Source organism: Caretta caretta, chromosome 11 (assembly GCF_965140235.1).
Source record: "Caretta caretta isolate rCarCar2 chromosome 11, rCarCar1.hap1, whole genome shotgun sequence".
Lineage (NCBI taxonomy): Eukaryota > Metazoa > Chordata > Testudines > Cheloniidae > Caretta > Caretta caretta.
Window position 1 is genome coordinate 60108923 of NC_134216.1, and position 16337 is coordinate 60125259.

The following is a 16337-nucleotide window of genomic DNA, read 5'->3' on the forward strand; positions in this document are numbered from 1 at the left end:
ATGTCACCGCCACCAGGAACGCAACCTTCCATGACAGGTGGAAAAGGGAGCAGGAACCCAGCAGCTCAAACAGCAGGCCAGTGAGGCTAGACAGGACCAAGTTAAGATTCCACTGCAGAACAGGAGTCCGTACCTGCAGGAAGAGTTTCTCGAGGCCTCTCAAGAATCTGACTGTCATGTCATGAGAAAACACTGTCTGGCCCTGGATTGGCAGGTGAAAAGTGGAGATGGCCATGAGATGCACTCTAATGGAAGAGTGTGCCAGGTCCTGGTTCCTCAGATGAAGCAGGTAGTCTAAGATAGACTGTATAGAAGAGTGTGTGGGAGAGATGCCATGCTTGGAGGCCCAGTGGGAAAACCTCATCCATTTGGCTAGGTAAGTCAGTCTAGTTGAGGGCTTCCTGCTTCCCAGAAGGACCTGTTGGACTTCATCTGAGCAGGTCCGCTCCTCCGGGTTCAGCCACGCAGCATCCATGCCAAGAGGTGGAGGGACATGAGGTTGGGGTGAAGGAGGTGACCATGGTCCTGTGACAGCAAGTCTGGTTGGTTGGGCAGGAGGCAAGGGCCAGGGAGGGGCCACTGCCAGGTTCATAAGTGTGCCAACCAGTGCTGGCGGGGCCACACCAGGACAATCATGATAAACTGTGCTGTGTCTCTCCTGATCTTTGCCAGGACCCTGCTGATGAGAAGAATCGGAGGGAACGCGTATATCAGGTTCCCTGACCACGACAGGAGGAAGGCATCGAGAGGGAGGCCTTGCCGCAAACGAAACCAGTGGCAGTTCCTGTTTAGCCTTGTGGTGAACAAGTCCATTTGGGGAGTTCCTCACCTCTGGAAGATCATGCAGGCTACCTCTGGGTGGAGCGACCACTTGTGATAGGAGGAGAAGTCCCTGCTGAAGTGATCCACTAGCGTGTTCTTGACACCAGGGAGGTGACAAGCTTCCAGATAGATTTTGTGGCTGATGCAGAAGTCCCAAAGATGGAGTGCCTCTTCGCAGAGTCGATGAACGTGCTCCCCCTTGCCTGTTGATGTAGAACATCGAGGCCATGTTGTCTGTCAGGACTCTCAGCACCTTGCCGAACAGGTGAGGTAAGAAGACTCCACATGCCAAGTGGACCACCCTGAGTTCTTTGACGTTTATGTGTAATGTCATCTCCCCTGGGGATCACATACCCTGGCTCTTGAGATTGCCGAGGTGCGCGCCCCAGCTGAAGTCTGAGGCGTCCAATACCAATTCGATGGAGTGATGGGGGGTGTCAAATGGAACACCCTCTAGAAGGGTCATGCGATCGGTCCACCATCACAGTGAGACAAGTACCATCAGGGGAATGGTAACAACCTTTTCCAGGTGATCTCTGGACTGGGATTAGACTGTTGCCAGCCATTGCTGCAGGGGTCACATCCGGAGCCTGGCATGGTGGACAACGTAGGTGTACACTGCCATGTGACCCAGCAGCCGCAGGCAAACCCTGGCCACAGTCAGGGGGGACGTGGAGACCTCCGCGATGAGGTCCATCAATGTCTGGAACCTTTCTAGTGGCAGGAACACTCTGGCGCATGTTGATTTGAGCACCGCTCCAATGAACTCTATCCTCTGCACCGGGACTAACGTAGATTTTTTGTCGTTTACCAGTAGACACAGGGAGAGGCACATGGCTTGCAGCACTGCGACATCCTCTTGGACCTGAGACCTGAAGTTGCCCTTGACTAGCCAGTTGTCGAGGTACGGGTAGATCTGGATACCCTGATGCCTGAGGTAAACAGCCACCACTGACATGCACTTGGTAAACATGCTGGGTGCTGTGACCAGGCCGAATGGGAGGACCACAAACTGGTAGTGGTGGGGCCCCACTGTAAATCGGAGGAAGCATCTGTGACCTTGAAAGATTGTTATATGGAAGTACGCGTCCTTCGCGTTGAGGGCAGCATACCAGTCTCCTGGATCCAGGGAGGGGATGATAGAAGCCAAGGAGACCATGCAGAACTTTAGCTTCTTTAGATACTTGTTGAGGTCCCTCCGGTCCAGGATGGGCCACAGACCACCCTTGGCTTTTGGATCAAGAAGTACTGGGAATAGAACCCCTTGTTTCTGTACTTGAGAGGAACTTCTTCCACCGCACCCAACTGTAGCAACCCCTTTACCTCCTGTGCGAGGAGACTCTCGTTAGAAGGGTCCCTGAAGAGGGATGGGGAAAGGGGTTGCGGGAGGAGGTAAACTGTAGAATATAACCCTCCACCACAGTATTGAGGACCCAGCGGTCTGAAGTTATAGCTGTCCATGCAGGAAGGAAAAAAGAAAGGCAGTTGGAGAATGGCAGGACAGATGGATCCGGGGTAAAGTCTGGTAGGTCACCCTTGAGCGCACACTCAAAATGCTCGCTTGCCCCCCCTACTTGTTGCGGGTCAAGCCTGACTGGGCAGAGGGAGGAGGTGGGTGGTTCAGGCGGTGCTTGTCACCCCTACTCTTCATATGGGGAGGCTCCTGTTGGGTTTGACTTCCTTGGCCCTGAGATTGCTGCAGTTTGAAAGGCTTACAGGCTGTACCTGGAATGTCGGTCCCCTATGGATACTGCTAGGGAAAAACTTCTGGCACCGGTGCATGTGGTGAGCACACACACCTAATATGGAATGGACATGAGCAAGCACTCGAAGAAGAACTAGAAGGAATAAGGAGAGACCAGTAGGAGTATTCTAATGAAGTCTATTAGGGAATTCACTAGAGGACATAGAATTTCTGAATGAGAACTCATTTCTATGACCTGCAGTGTCCCATCCTTTATTTGAGCTGCTGAATGACCTACATCTCCCTGCACCTGGGCTAAATCAAGGTGGATGTAACCAATATATGCGCTGTTGTATATTGCTCTTGGTCATTGACTCTTCAGAAACATGAAACATTAGCTTCTTGTTATTTTTTGCTTTGAGTGGCCAACACTGCCATCCTCTGGCCACATCTTCAGCTTCTCTGTGGACTTACCCCTCTGAAATGGGACCTTCCAAAAGGTGATTGATCCAAAGAGGAGAAAACACAGAACTCTTCAACCAAGGCAGTAGGAAAATGGTTCTTTAGCCTCAAGCCCGAGGCTATGTCTACACTACAAATTACTTCGGTTTAATTTAGGTCACTATATATCTGAGCTGTTTGAAAGCTTCTTATGCGTTGGGTTAATAATTCATACTACAAAAGACAGAAATAATATTTAAGAATCAGAAGGAAGGTCTAAGAGCCATGAAATAGTTAACCCATTACACAGAAGGTTCGTTGTTGTTATACATTACATCAGGAAGATGACTATACTGAGACCAAGATTTTCAGAAATGATTAGCGACTGTTGGGTGTCCAACTTGGGACACTTTAAATGATGTTTAGAGGATAGGTGCTTGGTATTTTCTAAAAATCAGGTCCTTTAAAATGTCCCAATTTAAGTACCAAAAACTGAGGCAACCTCCATCACAAGTCACTTTTGAAAATCTTCAGCCTATGTCTGGTGTGCTTTCTCAGTTTGAAGCTGTTTGTATAGAATCAGCACCAACGTAGACAGTTCTGACGCTGTGAAATGAGCATTGATCCAAACTAGTCAGCAAGGCTGAGAGTCTGATAAAGTAAAATGTGTTCTTTAAAAACGTGTGTTGTAGATAGAAGTAAGCTTAATAAGCTTAAATTATTAGCTCAAAGCTCCCAGGTGTCAGAAACGAATTTTGCACTAGATAGTCACACATTCAGTGACTGTCAGTGACTTCTGTAGGGCTCAATGTGGGTACAGGAGTTCACCCATGTGGTTCTAGGAATGGGGCCAAAATAAGGCAAGCTCTACCAATTAATTGTCCAAAATGTTACCCAGCTAAAGCACACAAGGGAAAAATATAAGAGGGCTGGTAACACAAAGCAGCCAACAGACAAGGTGGGAGGGTGGTCTCTGTAGAATATAACATTGCATTTGTATGAACTTTTTTACAAACTGTTTTACGAATGGTAGCAAGTGCTCTAGCCCAGTCAGGCTGTGACATTTCCTTACCTGTGTCTTAGTTCCAGACATGTTGTATAGGAGGATATTTTTCATCTACAGCATTCTGTAGGAGTGTGTGACATCGGGAAATAAAATGCTTTGGACTGTTTTTATACTGAATATGTTTGTTGTGTGAAATGGTAGAGACAGCTGGATTCAGCACATGTAAAATCATTTTGTTTCTTTATAGTGGTGTTGATGCAGTTGACTGAAGGGCAGAAGAATATTACGAGGAGGGAACAATATCTTTCCTGGTCTAGGAATTAATATTTTATTTTTCTTTGCAGGCTGAAATTGAGTGAATCCTACAACAAGTGTGACAATCAAAGGATGTTTTATATTTAGAAATGTGCAGATTTTGTGGCTATTTTTCAGGGATAGGGCTTCAATCAGATTGATTTTAGAAAATGGCATGTAATTTGTCAGACAAGAGGTTAAGGTATTCAGGAGAAATCACATTCTGTTCAGTCATGTGCCATGCTATCTGAAACAGAAATTTTGCCATTCCTATATCAGATGTAGTGATGCTGCACCGTGAGAGTCTGGGAGGACAAGATGCCTTGTTTCCTTGAGCAATTTTAACTTACTAATGCTAATTCTAGGCTTCTTGTTTTTCCATACAAAATGTTCGATAACTTGACCCAGAGATTTGTTATAACTAGGGGTATGTCTACACTACGGAATAAGGTCGAATTTATAGAAGTCGGTTTTTTAGAAATCGGTTTTATAAATTCGAGTGTGTGTGTCCCCACAGAAAATGCTCTAAGTGCATTAAGTGCATTAACTCGGCGGAGCGCTTCCACAGTACCGAGGCAAGCGTCGACTTCCGGAGCGTTGCACTGTGGGTAGCTATCCCACAGTTCCCGCAGTCTCCGCTGCCCATTGGAATTCTGGGTTGAGATCCCAATGCCTGATGGGGCTAAAACATTGTCGCGGGTGGTTCTGGGTACATATCGTCAGCCTCCCGTTCCCTCCCTCCCCCCGTGAAAGCAAGGGCAGACAATCATTTCGCGCCTTTTTTCCTGAGTTACCTGTGCAGACGCCATACCACAGCAAGCATGGAGCCCGCTCAGGTAACCGTCACCCTATGTCTCCTGGGTGCTGGCAGACGCGGTACGGCTTTGCTGCACAGTAGCAGTAACCCCTTGCCTTCTGGCAGCAGACGGTGCAATACGACTGGTAGTCGTCCTCATCGTGTCCGAGGTGCTCCTGGCCGCGTCGGCTGGGAGCGCCTGGGCAGACATGGGCGCAGGGACTACATTTGGAGTGACTTGACCAGGTCATTCTCTTTAGTCCTGCAGTCAGTCCTATTGAACCGTCTTATGGTGAGCAGGCAGGCGATACGGACTGCTAGCAGTCGTACTGTACCATCTTCTGCCAGGCAGGCAAGAGATGAGGATTGCTAGCAGTCGTATTGCACCATCTTCTGCCAGGCAGGCAAGAGATGGGGATGGCTAGCAGGCGTACTGTACCATCTTCTGCCGAGCAGCCATGAGATGTGGATGGCATGCAGTCCTTCTGCACCGTCTGCTGCCAGCCAAAGATGTAAAAGATAGATGGAGTGGGTCAAAACAAGAAATAGACCAGATTTGTTTTGTACTCATTTGCCTCCTCCCCTGTCTAGGGGACTCATTCCTCTAGGTCACACTGCAGTCACTCACAGAGAAGGTGCAGCGAGGTAAATCTAGCCATGTATCAATCAGAGGCCAGGCTAACCTCCTTGTTCCAATAACAACGATAACTTAGGTGCACCATTTCTTATTGGAACCCTCCGTGCAGTCCTGCCTGAAATACTCCTTGATGTACAGGCACCCCCTTTGTTGATTTTAGCTCCCTGAAGCCAACCCTGTAAGCCGTGTCGTCAGTCGCCCCTCCCTCCGTCAGAGCAACGGCAGACAATCGTTCCGCGCCTTTTTTCTGTGCGGACGCCATACCACGGCAAGCATGGAGCCCGCTCAGCTCACTTTGGCAATTAGGAGCACATTAACCACCACACGCATTATCCAGCAGTATATGCAGCACCAGAACATGGCAACGCGATACCGGGCGAGGAGGCGACGTCAGCGCGGTCCCGTGAGTGATCAGGACATGGACACAGATTTCTCTGAAAGCATGGGCCCTGACAATGCATGCATCATGGTGCTAATGGGGCAGGTTCATGCTGTGGAACGCCGATTCTGGGCTCGGGAAACAAGCACAGACTGGTGGGACCGCATAGTGTTGCAGGTCTGGGACGATTCCCAGTGGCTACGAAACTTTCGCATGCGTAAGGGCACTTTCATGGAACTTTGTGACTTGCTTTCCCCTGTCCTGAAGCGCATGAATACCAAGATGAGAGCAGCCCTCACAGTTGAGAAGCGAGTGGCGATAGCCCTGTGGAAGCTTGCAACGCCAGACAGCTACCGGTCAGTTGGGAATCAATTTGGAGTGGGCAAATCTACTGTGGGGGCTGCTGTGATGCAAGTAGCCCACGCAATCAAAGATCTGCTGATATCAAGGGTAGTGACCCTGGGAAATGTGCAGGTCATAGTGGATGGCTTTGCTGCAATGGGATTCCCTAACTGTGGTGGGGCTATAGATGGAACCCATATCCCTATCTTGGCACCGGAGCACCAAGCCGCCGAGTACATAAACCGCAAGGGGTACTTTTCGATAGTGCTGCAAGCTCTGGTGGATCACAAGGGACGTTTCACCAACATCAACGTGGGATGGCCGGGAAAGGTGCATGATGCTCGCATCTTCAGGAACTCTGGTCTGTTTCAAAAGCTGCAGGAAGGGACTTTATTCCCAGACCAGAAAATAACTGTTGGGGATGTTGAAATGCCTATATGTATCCTTGGGGACCCAGCCTACCCCTTAATGCCATGGCTCATGAAGCCGTACACAGGCAGCCTGGACAGTGGTCAGGAGCTGTTCAACTACAGGCTGAGCAAGTGCAGAATGGTGGTAGAATGTGCATTTGGACGTTTAAAGGCGCGCTGGCGCAGTTTATTGACTCGCTTAGACCTCAGCGAAACCAATATTCCCACTGTTATTACTGCTTGCTGTGTGCTCCACAATATCTGTGAGAGTAAGGGGGAGACGTTTATGGCGGGGTGGGAGGTTGAGGCAAATCGCCTGGCTGCTGGTTACGCGCAGCCAGACACCAGGGCGGTTAGAAGAGCACAGGAGGGCGCGGTACGCATCAGAGAAGCTTTGAAAAACAGTTTCATGACTGGCCAGGCTACAGTGTGAAAGTTCTGTTTGTTTCTCCTTGATGAACCCCCCCCGCCCCTTGGTTCACTCTACTTCCCTGTAAGCTAACCACCCTCCCCTCCTCCCTTTAATCATTGCTTGCAGAGCCAATAAAGTCATTGCTGCTTCACAGTCATGCATTCGTTATTCATTCATCACACAAATAGGGGGATGACTACCAAGGTATCCCAGGAGGGGTGGTGGAGGAGGGAAGGAAAATGCCACACAGCACTTTAAGCACAGCACTTTAAAAGTTTACAACTTTAAAATTTATTGAATGACAGCCTTCTTTTTTTTGGGCAATCCTCTGTGGGGGAATGGCTGGTTGGCCGGAGGCCTCCCCACCGTGTTCTTGGGCGTCTGGGTGTGGAGGCTATGGAACTTGGGGAGGAGGGCGGTTGGTTACAGAGGGGCTGCAGTGGCAGTCTGTGCTCCAGCTGCCTTTGCTGCAGCTCAACCATACACTGGAGCATACTGGTTTGGTCCTGCAGCAGCCTCAGCATTGAATCCTGCCTCCTCTCATCACGCTGCCGCCACATTTGAGCTTCAGCCCTGTCTTCAGCCCGCCACTTACTCTCTTCAGCCCGCCACTTACTCTCTTCAGCCCTCCACCTCTCCTCCCGGTCATTTTGTGCTTTCCTGCACTCTGACATTATTTGCCTCCACGCATTCGTCTGTGCTCTGTCAGTGTGGGAGGACAGCATGAGCTCGGAGAACATTTCATCGCGAGTGCGTTTTTTTTTCTTTCTAAGCTTCACTAGCCTCTGGGAAGGAGAAGATCCTGTGATCATTGAAACACATGCAGCTGGTGGAGAAAAAAAAAGGGACAGCGGTATTTAAAAAGACACATTTTATAAAACAGTGGCTACACTCTTTCAGGGTAAACCTTGAAAGTTAACATTACATACATAGCACATGTGCTTTCGTTACAAGGTCGCATTTTGCCTCCTCCCACCGCGTGAACGGATTTTGGTTGAATGCCAGCAAACATACACTGCAATGCTTTGTTCTACAGTGATTCCCCAGTACGTGTTGCTGGCCTGGAGTGGTAAAGTGTCCTACCATGAAGGACGAAATAAGGCTGCCCTCCCCAGAAACCTTTTGCAAAGGCAGAACCGCAAATGCCAGGGCAAAGTAATCCTTTCACATGCTTGCTTTTAAACCATGTATAGCATTTTAAAAGGTACACTCACCAGAGGTCCCTTCTCCGCCTGCTGAGTCCAGGAGGCAGCCTTGGGTGGGTTCGGGGGGTACTGGCTCCAGGTCTAGGGTGAGAAACAGTTCCTGGCTGTCGGGAAAACCGGTTTCTCCGCTTGCTTGCTGTGAGCTATCTACAACCTCCTCATCATCATCTTCTTCGTCCCCAAAACCTACTTCTGTATTGCCTCCATCTCCATTGAAGGAGTCAAACAACACGGCTGGGGTAGTGGTGGCTGAACCCCCTAAAATGGCATGCAGCTCATCATAGAAGCGGCATGTTTGGGGCTCTGACCCAGAGCGGCCGTTCGCCTCTCTGGTTTTCTGGTAGGCTTGCCTCAGCTCCTTCAGTTTCACGCGGCACTGCTTCGGGTCCCTGTTATGGCCTCTGTCCTTCATGCCCTGGGAGATTTTCAGAAAGGTTTTGGCATTTCGAAAACTGGAACGGAGTTCTGATAGCACGGATTCCTCTCCCCAAACAGCGATCAGATCCCGTACCTCCCGTTCAGTCCATGCTGGAGCTCTTTTGCGATTCTGGGACTCCATCATGGTCACCTCTGCTGATGAGCTCTGCATGGTCACCTGCAGCTTGCCACGCTGGCCAAACAGGAAATGAGATTCAAAAGTTCGCGGTTCTTTTCCTGTCTACCTGGCCAGTGCATCTGAGTTGAGAGCGCTGTCCAGAGCGGTCAGAATGGAGCACTCTGGGATAGCTCCCGGAGGCCAATACCATCGAATTGTGTCCACAGTACCCCAAATTCGAGCCGGCAACGTCGATTTAAGCGCTAATCCACTTGTCAGGGGTGGAGTAAGGAAATCGATTTTAAGAGCCCTTTAAGTCGAAATAAAGGGCTTCATTGTGTGGACGGGTGCAGGTTTAAATCGATTTAACGCTGCTAAATTCGATCTAAAGTCCTAGTGTAGACCAGGGCTAGATTAAAAGAATGTAGGAAGGACTTGTAAAGGGTAAAGTAATCTTAGGAGTATGTTCATATCAATTAAATATATAGAGTCCAGGCCTAGATTCCAATCAGGAACCTATTCATTGAGGGGTCAAACTCAAAACAAAGCCCTGGATCCCAATCCCTGAGAATTTAACAGTGGACCCAAATGTCATGGTTTGCGACCACATCAACTTTTAAAGAGCAGACTGAAAAAATGTATTTCTAGCTTCTGATGAAATTGTGTAATTGATACTATATACTGATATTCCGAGCCCATGCCTCATTCACACTCCAGTCCAGCAAAGCATTTAACTATGCACTTTAATCTCTCCCTGCTCAGCAAAGAACTTAAGCACATACTTACAGTTAAGTGCATTCTTAAGTACTTTGCTGAACAGGATGATCTGCTGCATTGGGCTACAGAGCCAAATTCTGCCAGGTGCTGAACTCTCTCACTTTCCACTGACTTCTGTAGGAATTAAAGACTCTCCGTAGCTCACAGGAGGTGCTCAGCATGTAGCAGAGTCAGGGCCAGAATTACAGTAGGAACAACAAAAAGAAAAGGAGTACTTGTGGCACCTTAGAGACTAACCAATTTATTTGAGCATAAGCTTTCATGAGCTACAGCTCACTTCAAGCTTATGCTCAAATAAATTGGTTAGTCTCTAAGGTGCCACAAGTACTCCTTTTCTTTTTGTGAATACAGACTAACACGGCTGTTACTCTGAAACCTGTCAGTAGGAAGAAGACTTCAAAACGTAGAGCTGGATTTTCTACACTGTGTATTTCAGGGATTTCAGATTCAGAATTTTGATGTGGCTTGTTAAAAAGATAAGAGTCTACTGCACAATTCTGAACTCAGGTTCAGATTATAAATGACCCCCTCCCCCACGATTTAGGGGTGTGCAGGTCTGGGGTTTGCTTTGAGCCAATCTGTAGACATAACATATCCTATTTGTGCTATAAATGTGCTATTTATAAATTAATGTATCCTCATCCACATCCAGTCACCCTAGCTGTTCTGCCCATCTTGCAGAGTCTAGGAATTTTCATCGTAGCCTCATTATTGTTTCCAAAATACAGGTGAAAAATGCATGCCACTTTTAATGACCACTCTCCATATTTGCTGTCTGTATCATATTTCACAGTGTTGTCAACTCTTGCAATTTTATCACAAGTCTCTTAATATTTGGTGTTTACTTAAAGACCCAGCTCCTGATGTCAGGTGATTATATGAGAATCTTAGCTTTCATTTTAAAGAAAGGTTAAGTTCCTAGCCCTCCTGGTTGCAGAATAAAACCTGAGAGCAATCTAAAAGGCTCTAAAAGCAGAAAGCAAATAAATGATTTTGGGGGCCTGACTCAGATTTCTGAATGCCTGGAGATGGCAGTACTGTTTCTATCATCTCATGCCATAAACTGGGTATGAGCTTTACGTGTTTGGCACAGCTCATTTACAGAGTGTTATACGCAGGGCACTTTGTATGTAATAAATAATAACTATCACACTGAACAGCTGCAATTCCAAAGAGAAAATGTATACATATGTGCTCAGTCTCATAGTCCCCTGCAGCAAAAGTGACCTTAGGGGATACTTACTGGCCTGAACTCCACTACTTGAGAGGTGCTGAGCTGCACTGATTGACATTCAAGGCAAAAGGAGACGTTGAGGCTCAGCACCTCTCAGAATCAGGCCCTGAATTATTTTTTAGCACCTGTCAGTAGATGTTTACCATCTTTTCTTTTTGATCTCGAAACAGCAGGGGTCTCTATTACAGCTACAGTGCATGGCCACTGAATGCATATCATGTGGTGCAAGTACAACTGCAGAGAACAACTCATCAATATAATCCTGGCCCTAGAGGGACATCTTTAGCTGTAAACACGGCTATACAATGACCCTGTTATTGCACATACCCTTGTAAATGACACCTGTCAGTGCAGCTGCACATGTACATTGATATTCCCAGCAGCAGTGGCATTAAATTTTGGCAAGTCCCTTTTTACTATAAATTCAGCAGTACTAAAGCATATCTCTCCTTTACACATAGGGCCAGATTTCAATTTCAGCTACACTAGAGTAGGTCCAGGTGTAAATGCATTGATTTCCAAGGGATTACTCTGGATTCACACTAGTGTAACTGAGGTCAGAATCTGACTCTGTCTCAGACTGTACAAATGGATTCAAACAGTTGATTTCTGATCTCTTGCCCCACACAGGTGTTGGGGGTCCCAACTGAGGATACCTGGCCAGGACTTTCCAAGCTTCCCAACTATAAACCAGGTACAGTCTCACAGAAAGAGCTTCTACATGCACTCTGAGTTACTAACCTTTTAAGAACTGGATCAGTAATTTTCCATTAAAAAAATGCAATGCCTTGCAGAAATTAGGTGGGGGGGTCTTAGTACATCCCTAAAGCTTAGATTGATTTAACATTTTATTGTACCAAGTGCTGAAGAGTCAGGCTTTGCCTACACTAGCACTTTTGTTGGCAAAATTATGTCGGTCAGGTGTGTGAAAAAACACCCCGGGACCGACATAAGTTTTACTGACAAATTCGCTCGTGTGGACAGCACTATGTCAGCGGGAGATGCTCTCCCATTGGCATAGCTACCGCCACTTGTTGGGCGTGGTTCAGTTATGCTGGTGGGAGAGCTTTCTCCCGCCAGCACAGAGCAACGATACAGGAGACCTTACGGTGGTGCAGCTGCACCACTACAGCTGTGCCACGGAAAGGTTCGTATGAGACAGAGCCTTAGTTAGGGCTAGTCTACGCGGCAGTGCTTTAACGTGGCTTGTGTAGTCACGGCAGGGCGCGCTCTCAGTCGCGGGAGGGCGCTCTCCCAGTACTCGAAAAAGCCCACCTCCATGAGGGCCGCGGCTCCCAGCACTGGTGCACTGTCTACACTGACGCCTTACAGCGCTGAGACTTGCTGCACTCAGGGGGGTGTTTTTTCACCCCCCTGAGTGAGAAAATCGCAGCGCTGTAAAGTGCGAGGGTAGACAAGCCCTAATTAGTCTACTGTTCAACTTAAAGGGCCAGCATCTCCTACTTTACACTGGACAAGATGACAAATACTTGTAGGTATGATCTAACTATGCCTTTTATTCTTATGGAGCTGAGGTCTGAGGCCTTTAAACCTTGCTTTCAAAGGTCACTGCCCCTGATTCTGATGTGGGCAAGGTGAGAAGTGTGTGTGATTTATAAAGCTGGTTTATTCTATTTCCATGCAGGCTGGCTGAGAAGTCTGTGTCCTGAACTTCAAAGGGCCAGTTGTTTCTTATTTTGATGTGGGCAGATTGAGAAGTATGCTTTGAAAAGCAGGCTCTCTCTCTCTCTCTCTCATTAATGTTTTCTTCTGGGATATCTTTCAGTGCAATATATCCAAGTGTCAATGAGGGGGAAATGATGAGTACTGATTCTCAGCCTCTCAGCAGGATCATTCTCTCAGAGAAATATAAAAGTGAAATATTAAAAACCCTGGAACGTGAAATCTATCCATCTGCAGACCTAGACCTCACTCACTCCCTGAGAGGTGGGAGCGGGGAATATCTATCTTGAAAAAAGTGGAGGAGGGAAAAGAAGTGCTTTGAGCAAGAGGTTTACATGTTTAGTAGAGCATAGTAACATCCCTTCAAAGGAGTGGGTGTTGCTCTGTGACCCACTCCAAGACACCCCTCCTTTGACTCCAGCACTTGGACACTAAACATCCCCCATTTTCACATGCTAACTGTGATTGGATGAACAATAACCTGGTCTCACATTCTAAAAGACTGGAATCTTTCACACAATTAGCCGAGACACATTAATCAAACTGGCGTGAAATTTGGAATGTGTCGCCTTCTTCAGCAACTTACTAGTCTGGCTGGGGAGGGAGCACAGAGCAGACAGTTGGGGGGAAATGAACGGTTTTCCTCACTAAGTGCTGGATTGGGATACTCTCACTCATAACAGTGATCAATATTTTATAGCACAAACTATCCCAGACTGCTTGTGGAATAAAGCAATCCTTATGCGACAAAGGGTAGCATAATCTGACCCAAGGAAAGGAATTTTCTGATGTCAACAGAATAAACAGGCCCATTCACAGGCAGAGTTATGGTAAGCTTTAGCACCAAACTCCACCCAGTCCAAACTGTACACATTCAAATGCTGTCCCGGGTGACCGTGATGACACCAGAGCTGATACACTTCCATCCACTATGGCAGGGGGATTCTAGGCAGTCTTGAAATTGTTTCAGCAAAAATGGATCAGGTCAGCTTAAGCAGCTCTGTCTGGTTTTGAAACCACTTCATCTGAAGTGGTCTGAAAACCGATGAGAAAGTTTCTGCAGTGCAGACAAGCCCTAGGAATTCATGAGGGCAGAGCAGGCTTCCCATCTGCTGTGAAGCCCACAGGCAAGGCATTTCTGTGGGTGGGGCAGACTGGGAGCTGGTGGACACATCCCTGTATATGTCCCCTCTATTCAGGCACCCACATGGGGGAAGGAAGAAGGATTCCCTTCCCGTCTTCAGAGCCCCCCTGAATGACTCCCGCACACACCTGGCGTCTCTTGCCATACTCTCGAGCCAGCATTTGATTCTAAATCAGGAATACATGAACCCATTTGGATAAAATAAGAACCTACCTGGGCATCTGCCCTAGACATGAACTGAACCAAGCCATTTCTGATGGAGAGGGGGAAAGGATATATGAAACAAACATGGTCACTTTTTTAAAATGTATTTTTCATTTGCACACTCTTCTGCACTTTCTGCTTCCATCCAAAGCAAAAATGCTGTTATCCCTAAGATATGCCAAGCCTGAGGGGAGGCTGTGGAGATCGGATGAGAGAATCTTTTCTCTTGAGATTATTTCCAGCCCAGCTGTGCCAATCCAAGTGGCTGGGATAGTTCAGCTAAGCAGACAAACTTCCGAGTTTCAGAGGAACAGCCGTGTTAGTCTGTCTTCGCAAAAAGAAAAGGAGTACTTGTGGCACCTTAGAGACTAACCAATTTATTTGAGCATGAGCTTTCGTGAGCTACAGCTCACTTCATCCGATGAAATGAGCTGTAGCTCACGAAAGCTCATGCTCAAATAAACTGGTTAGTCTCTAAGGTGCCACAAGTACTCCTTTTCTTTTTGGAAACTTCCGAGTGCTTCTCCAAACCTAGGTACTAGTCTGTATATAGCTAGTACCATTGAAGTCCCAGCACTGCAGTATAAGCACAGATAACAAATAACCAGGTCCATGCCTGGAGGCACAGAAGGAGAAATATCACAAAACAAAGCACAGAGGCTCTGATCCTATTCTCATTGAAACCAATGGGAAATCTTCCATTGTCTTCCACAGCACAGGATCAGCTCCAGAACCGAGGTGACCTCACTGTTTTGTAGTTGGAAGGGTTCCTGGACTAGATAGGTCTGTAGGAACCTATTAAACTGGAACCTCCAGGTGTACCTGGCACCATGAGGGGCTCCCCAAGTGTAGCTTTGTCACAAACCCTGACCGAGGGGTGACATGCAGTTGTGCAGGCCCTGCAATCACTTCCTGCCCACAGGAGGGGAAGTAACAGCCCCCTGGGAGGATGCGCTCTCATAGCCTGTGCAAGGCAGTAATAGGGCACCTTAAGCCCCTTTGCTCCCTTGCATAAAACAGTTCAGAAGAGGGCCCTATATTAAAGAAAAATCTGTCCTTCCTTTACATCATTTTAACCCAGCTGTCGTTGCTTATATGCCAAATCCTCAACCCAGGTCCAAAACCCAAATGAACAGGAAGGTGAGGCAAGGAAGTCTCCCTCAGGCCAGAGAGCAGTGCCCTGGGCTGCCTTGTCCACACACTTGCCCTTGCACTCCACCTCTTTACACATAACTGTGGATCCATGGGCACGCTGCCCTTACTCTGTCCCTGCCTGCATGGCTGCAGAACCAGTCACTGCAGCATGCTATGGGTGTGGAAAGCCCCTGTTTGGGCTCTCAGTGGCCCACCTGCCAGTCCCACTGCACCCAGGAGCCACTGTATCCTCAACAGCAATGACAAGACTTTGCCCTGTGTTTGTTCATGTTTTTGTCCCTCTCCTTTTGCTTCCTGTGAAAGAGGCAGTTGTAGCTCTGTTAACACTATTTTTGAAAGCTCTCATGCTGTGTGAGCTCAAATCCTTGCATTAATCTACTGCTGTGTTCATTTCACCACACTGAAAAGCAGGGAGTTTAAATCCCCTCTCAGCTCCATTTGTGGCACGAGAAGGCCAGCGTCTTGATCCATCTCCACTAATGGTTACAAGTTAGAATCTAGACACCAGGGGTCAAAGGCAGGAAAGAATTAGGAGTAACAGCATGACAGTAACCAATGCGTTTGCCGGATTGTATATTAGTTACTGATATACTGAGTTTTTCACATCTCCGCTTTCTGATGCTTTTCTGATTCCAAAGGGAAGGGAACAGTTCATAATGTTCTTACAACTTTGTTAGAACTCGTTGCCTTAAATGCCTTTTACTGCATAAGCTGAGCAACAGAAGAGCATTTAGTTTTTTCTGTCGGTTAGTATCATCTCAACTGTGATAGATGAGTTTTACAAGGAAGTTCTCCTGATGTAGCAATGACATTTAAAGCAAAAGAGGCTCACTAGTATCATTTATCGAATATATGCAGATGGCTCTGCTACCAGGAATGGGATTTAGATGCTTCTAAAAATGAGCATTTTTTCCCCCTCCTCCAAATATAGAGGTATTTTCCGTGTCCCTTGCCTTTTCAACTTTCCACCAGCAGATGGAAGCAAGAAGCAACAAGCACTGAAACACCAGCATCCAATTACATTTTTGCAAATGAAGTCTAAGCTCTCAGAATGTGTGGGTTTTTTTAATCTCACTTTCTATACTGAGACTTCATTTAACAAGAAGTCTCTATGGGATAGAAGGAAATTGAATCCTAAAATGATGGAGATCTTTATTTCATAATAAACTGCGTATGG

General features: G+C 47.3%; 2 protein-coding genes across 2 annotated transcripts in view; one reads left to right on the forward strand and one right to left on the reverse strand.

The window, feature by feature from the left end:
• The window catches only part of CDK15 (cyclin dependent kinase 15), a 62954-nt gene that overhangs the window by 20736 nt on the left and 25881 nt on the right, over positions 1–16337 (forward strand). Inside the window, exon 10 of the mRNA XM_048870274.2 lies at positions 11605–11668. Coding sequence (XP_048726231.2) covers positions 11605–11668 — 64 coding nt within the window. The remainder of the gene's footprint in view (positions 1–11604; positions 11669–16337) is intronic.
• LOC142068493 (uncharacterized) lies at positions 1400–9370 on the reverse strand. The gene is made up of 3 exons (XM_075117639.1): positions 8438–9370; positions 7590–8049; positions 1400–1754 (listed from the first exon to the last, which is right to left on the reverse strand). The coding sequence occupies exons 1-3, from the start codon at positions 9015–9017 to the stop codon at positions 1400–1402; spliced, it is 1395 nt and encodes a 464-aa protein (XP_074973740.1). The 5' UTR covers positions 9018–9370.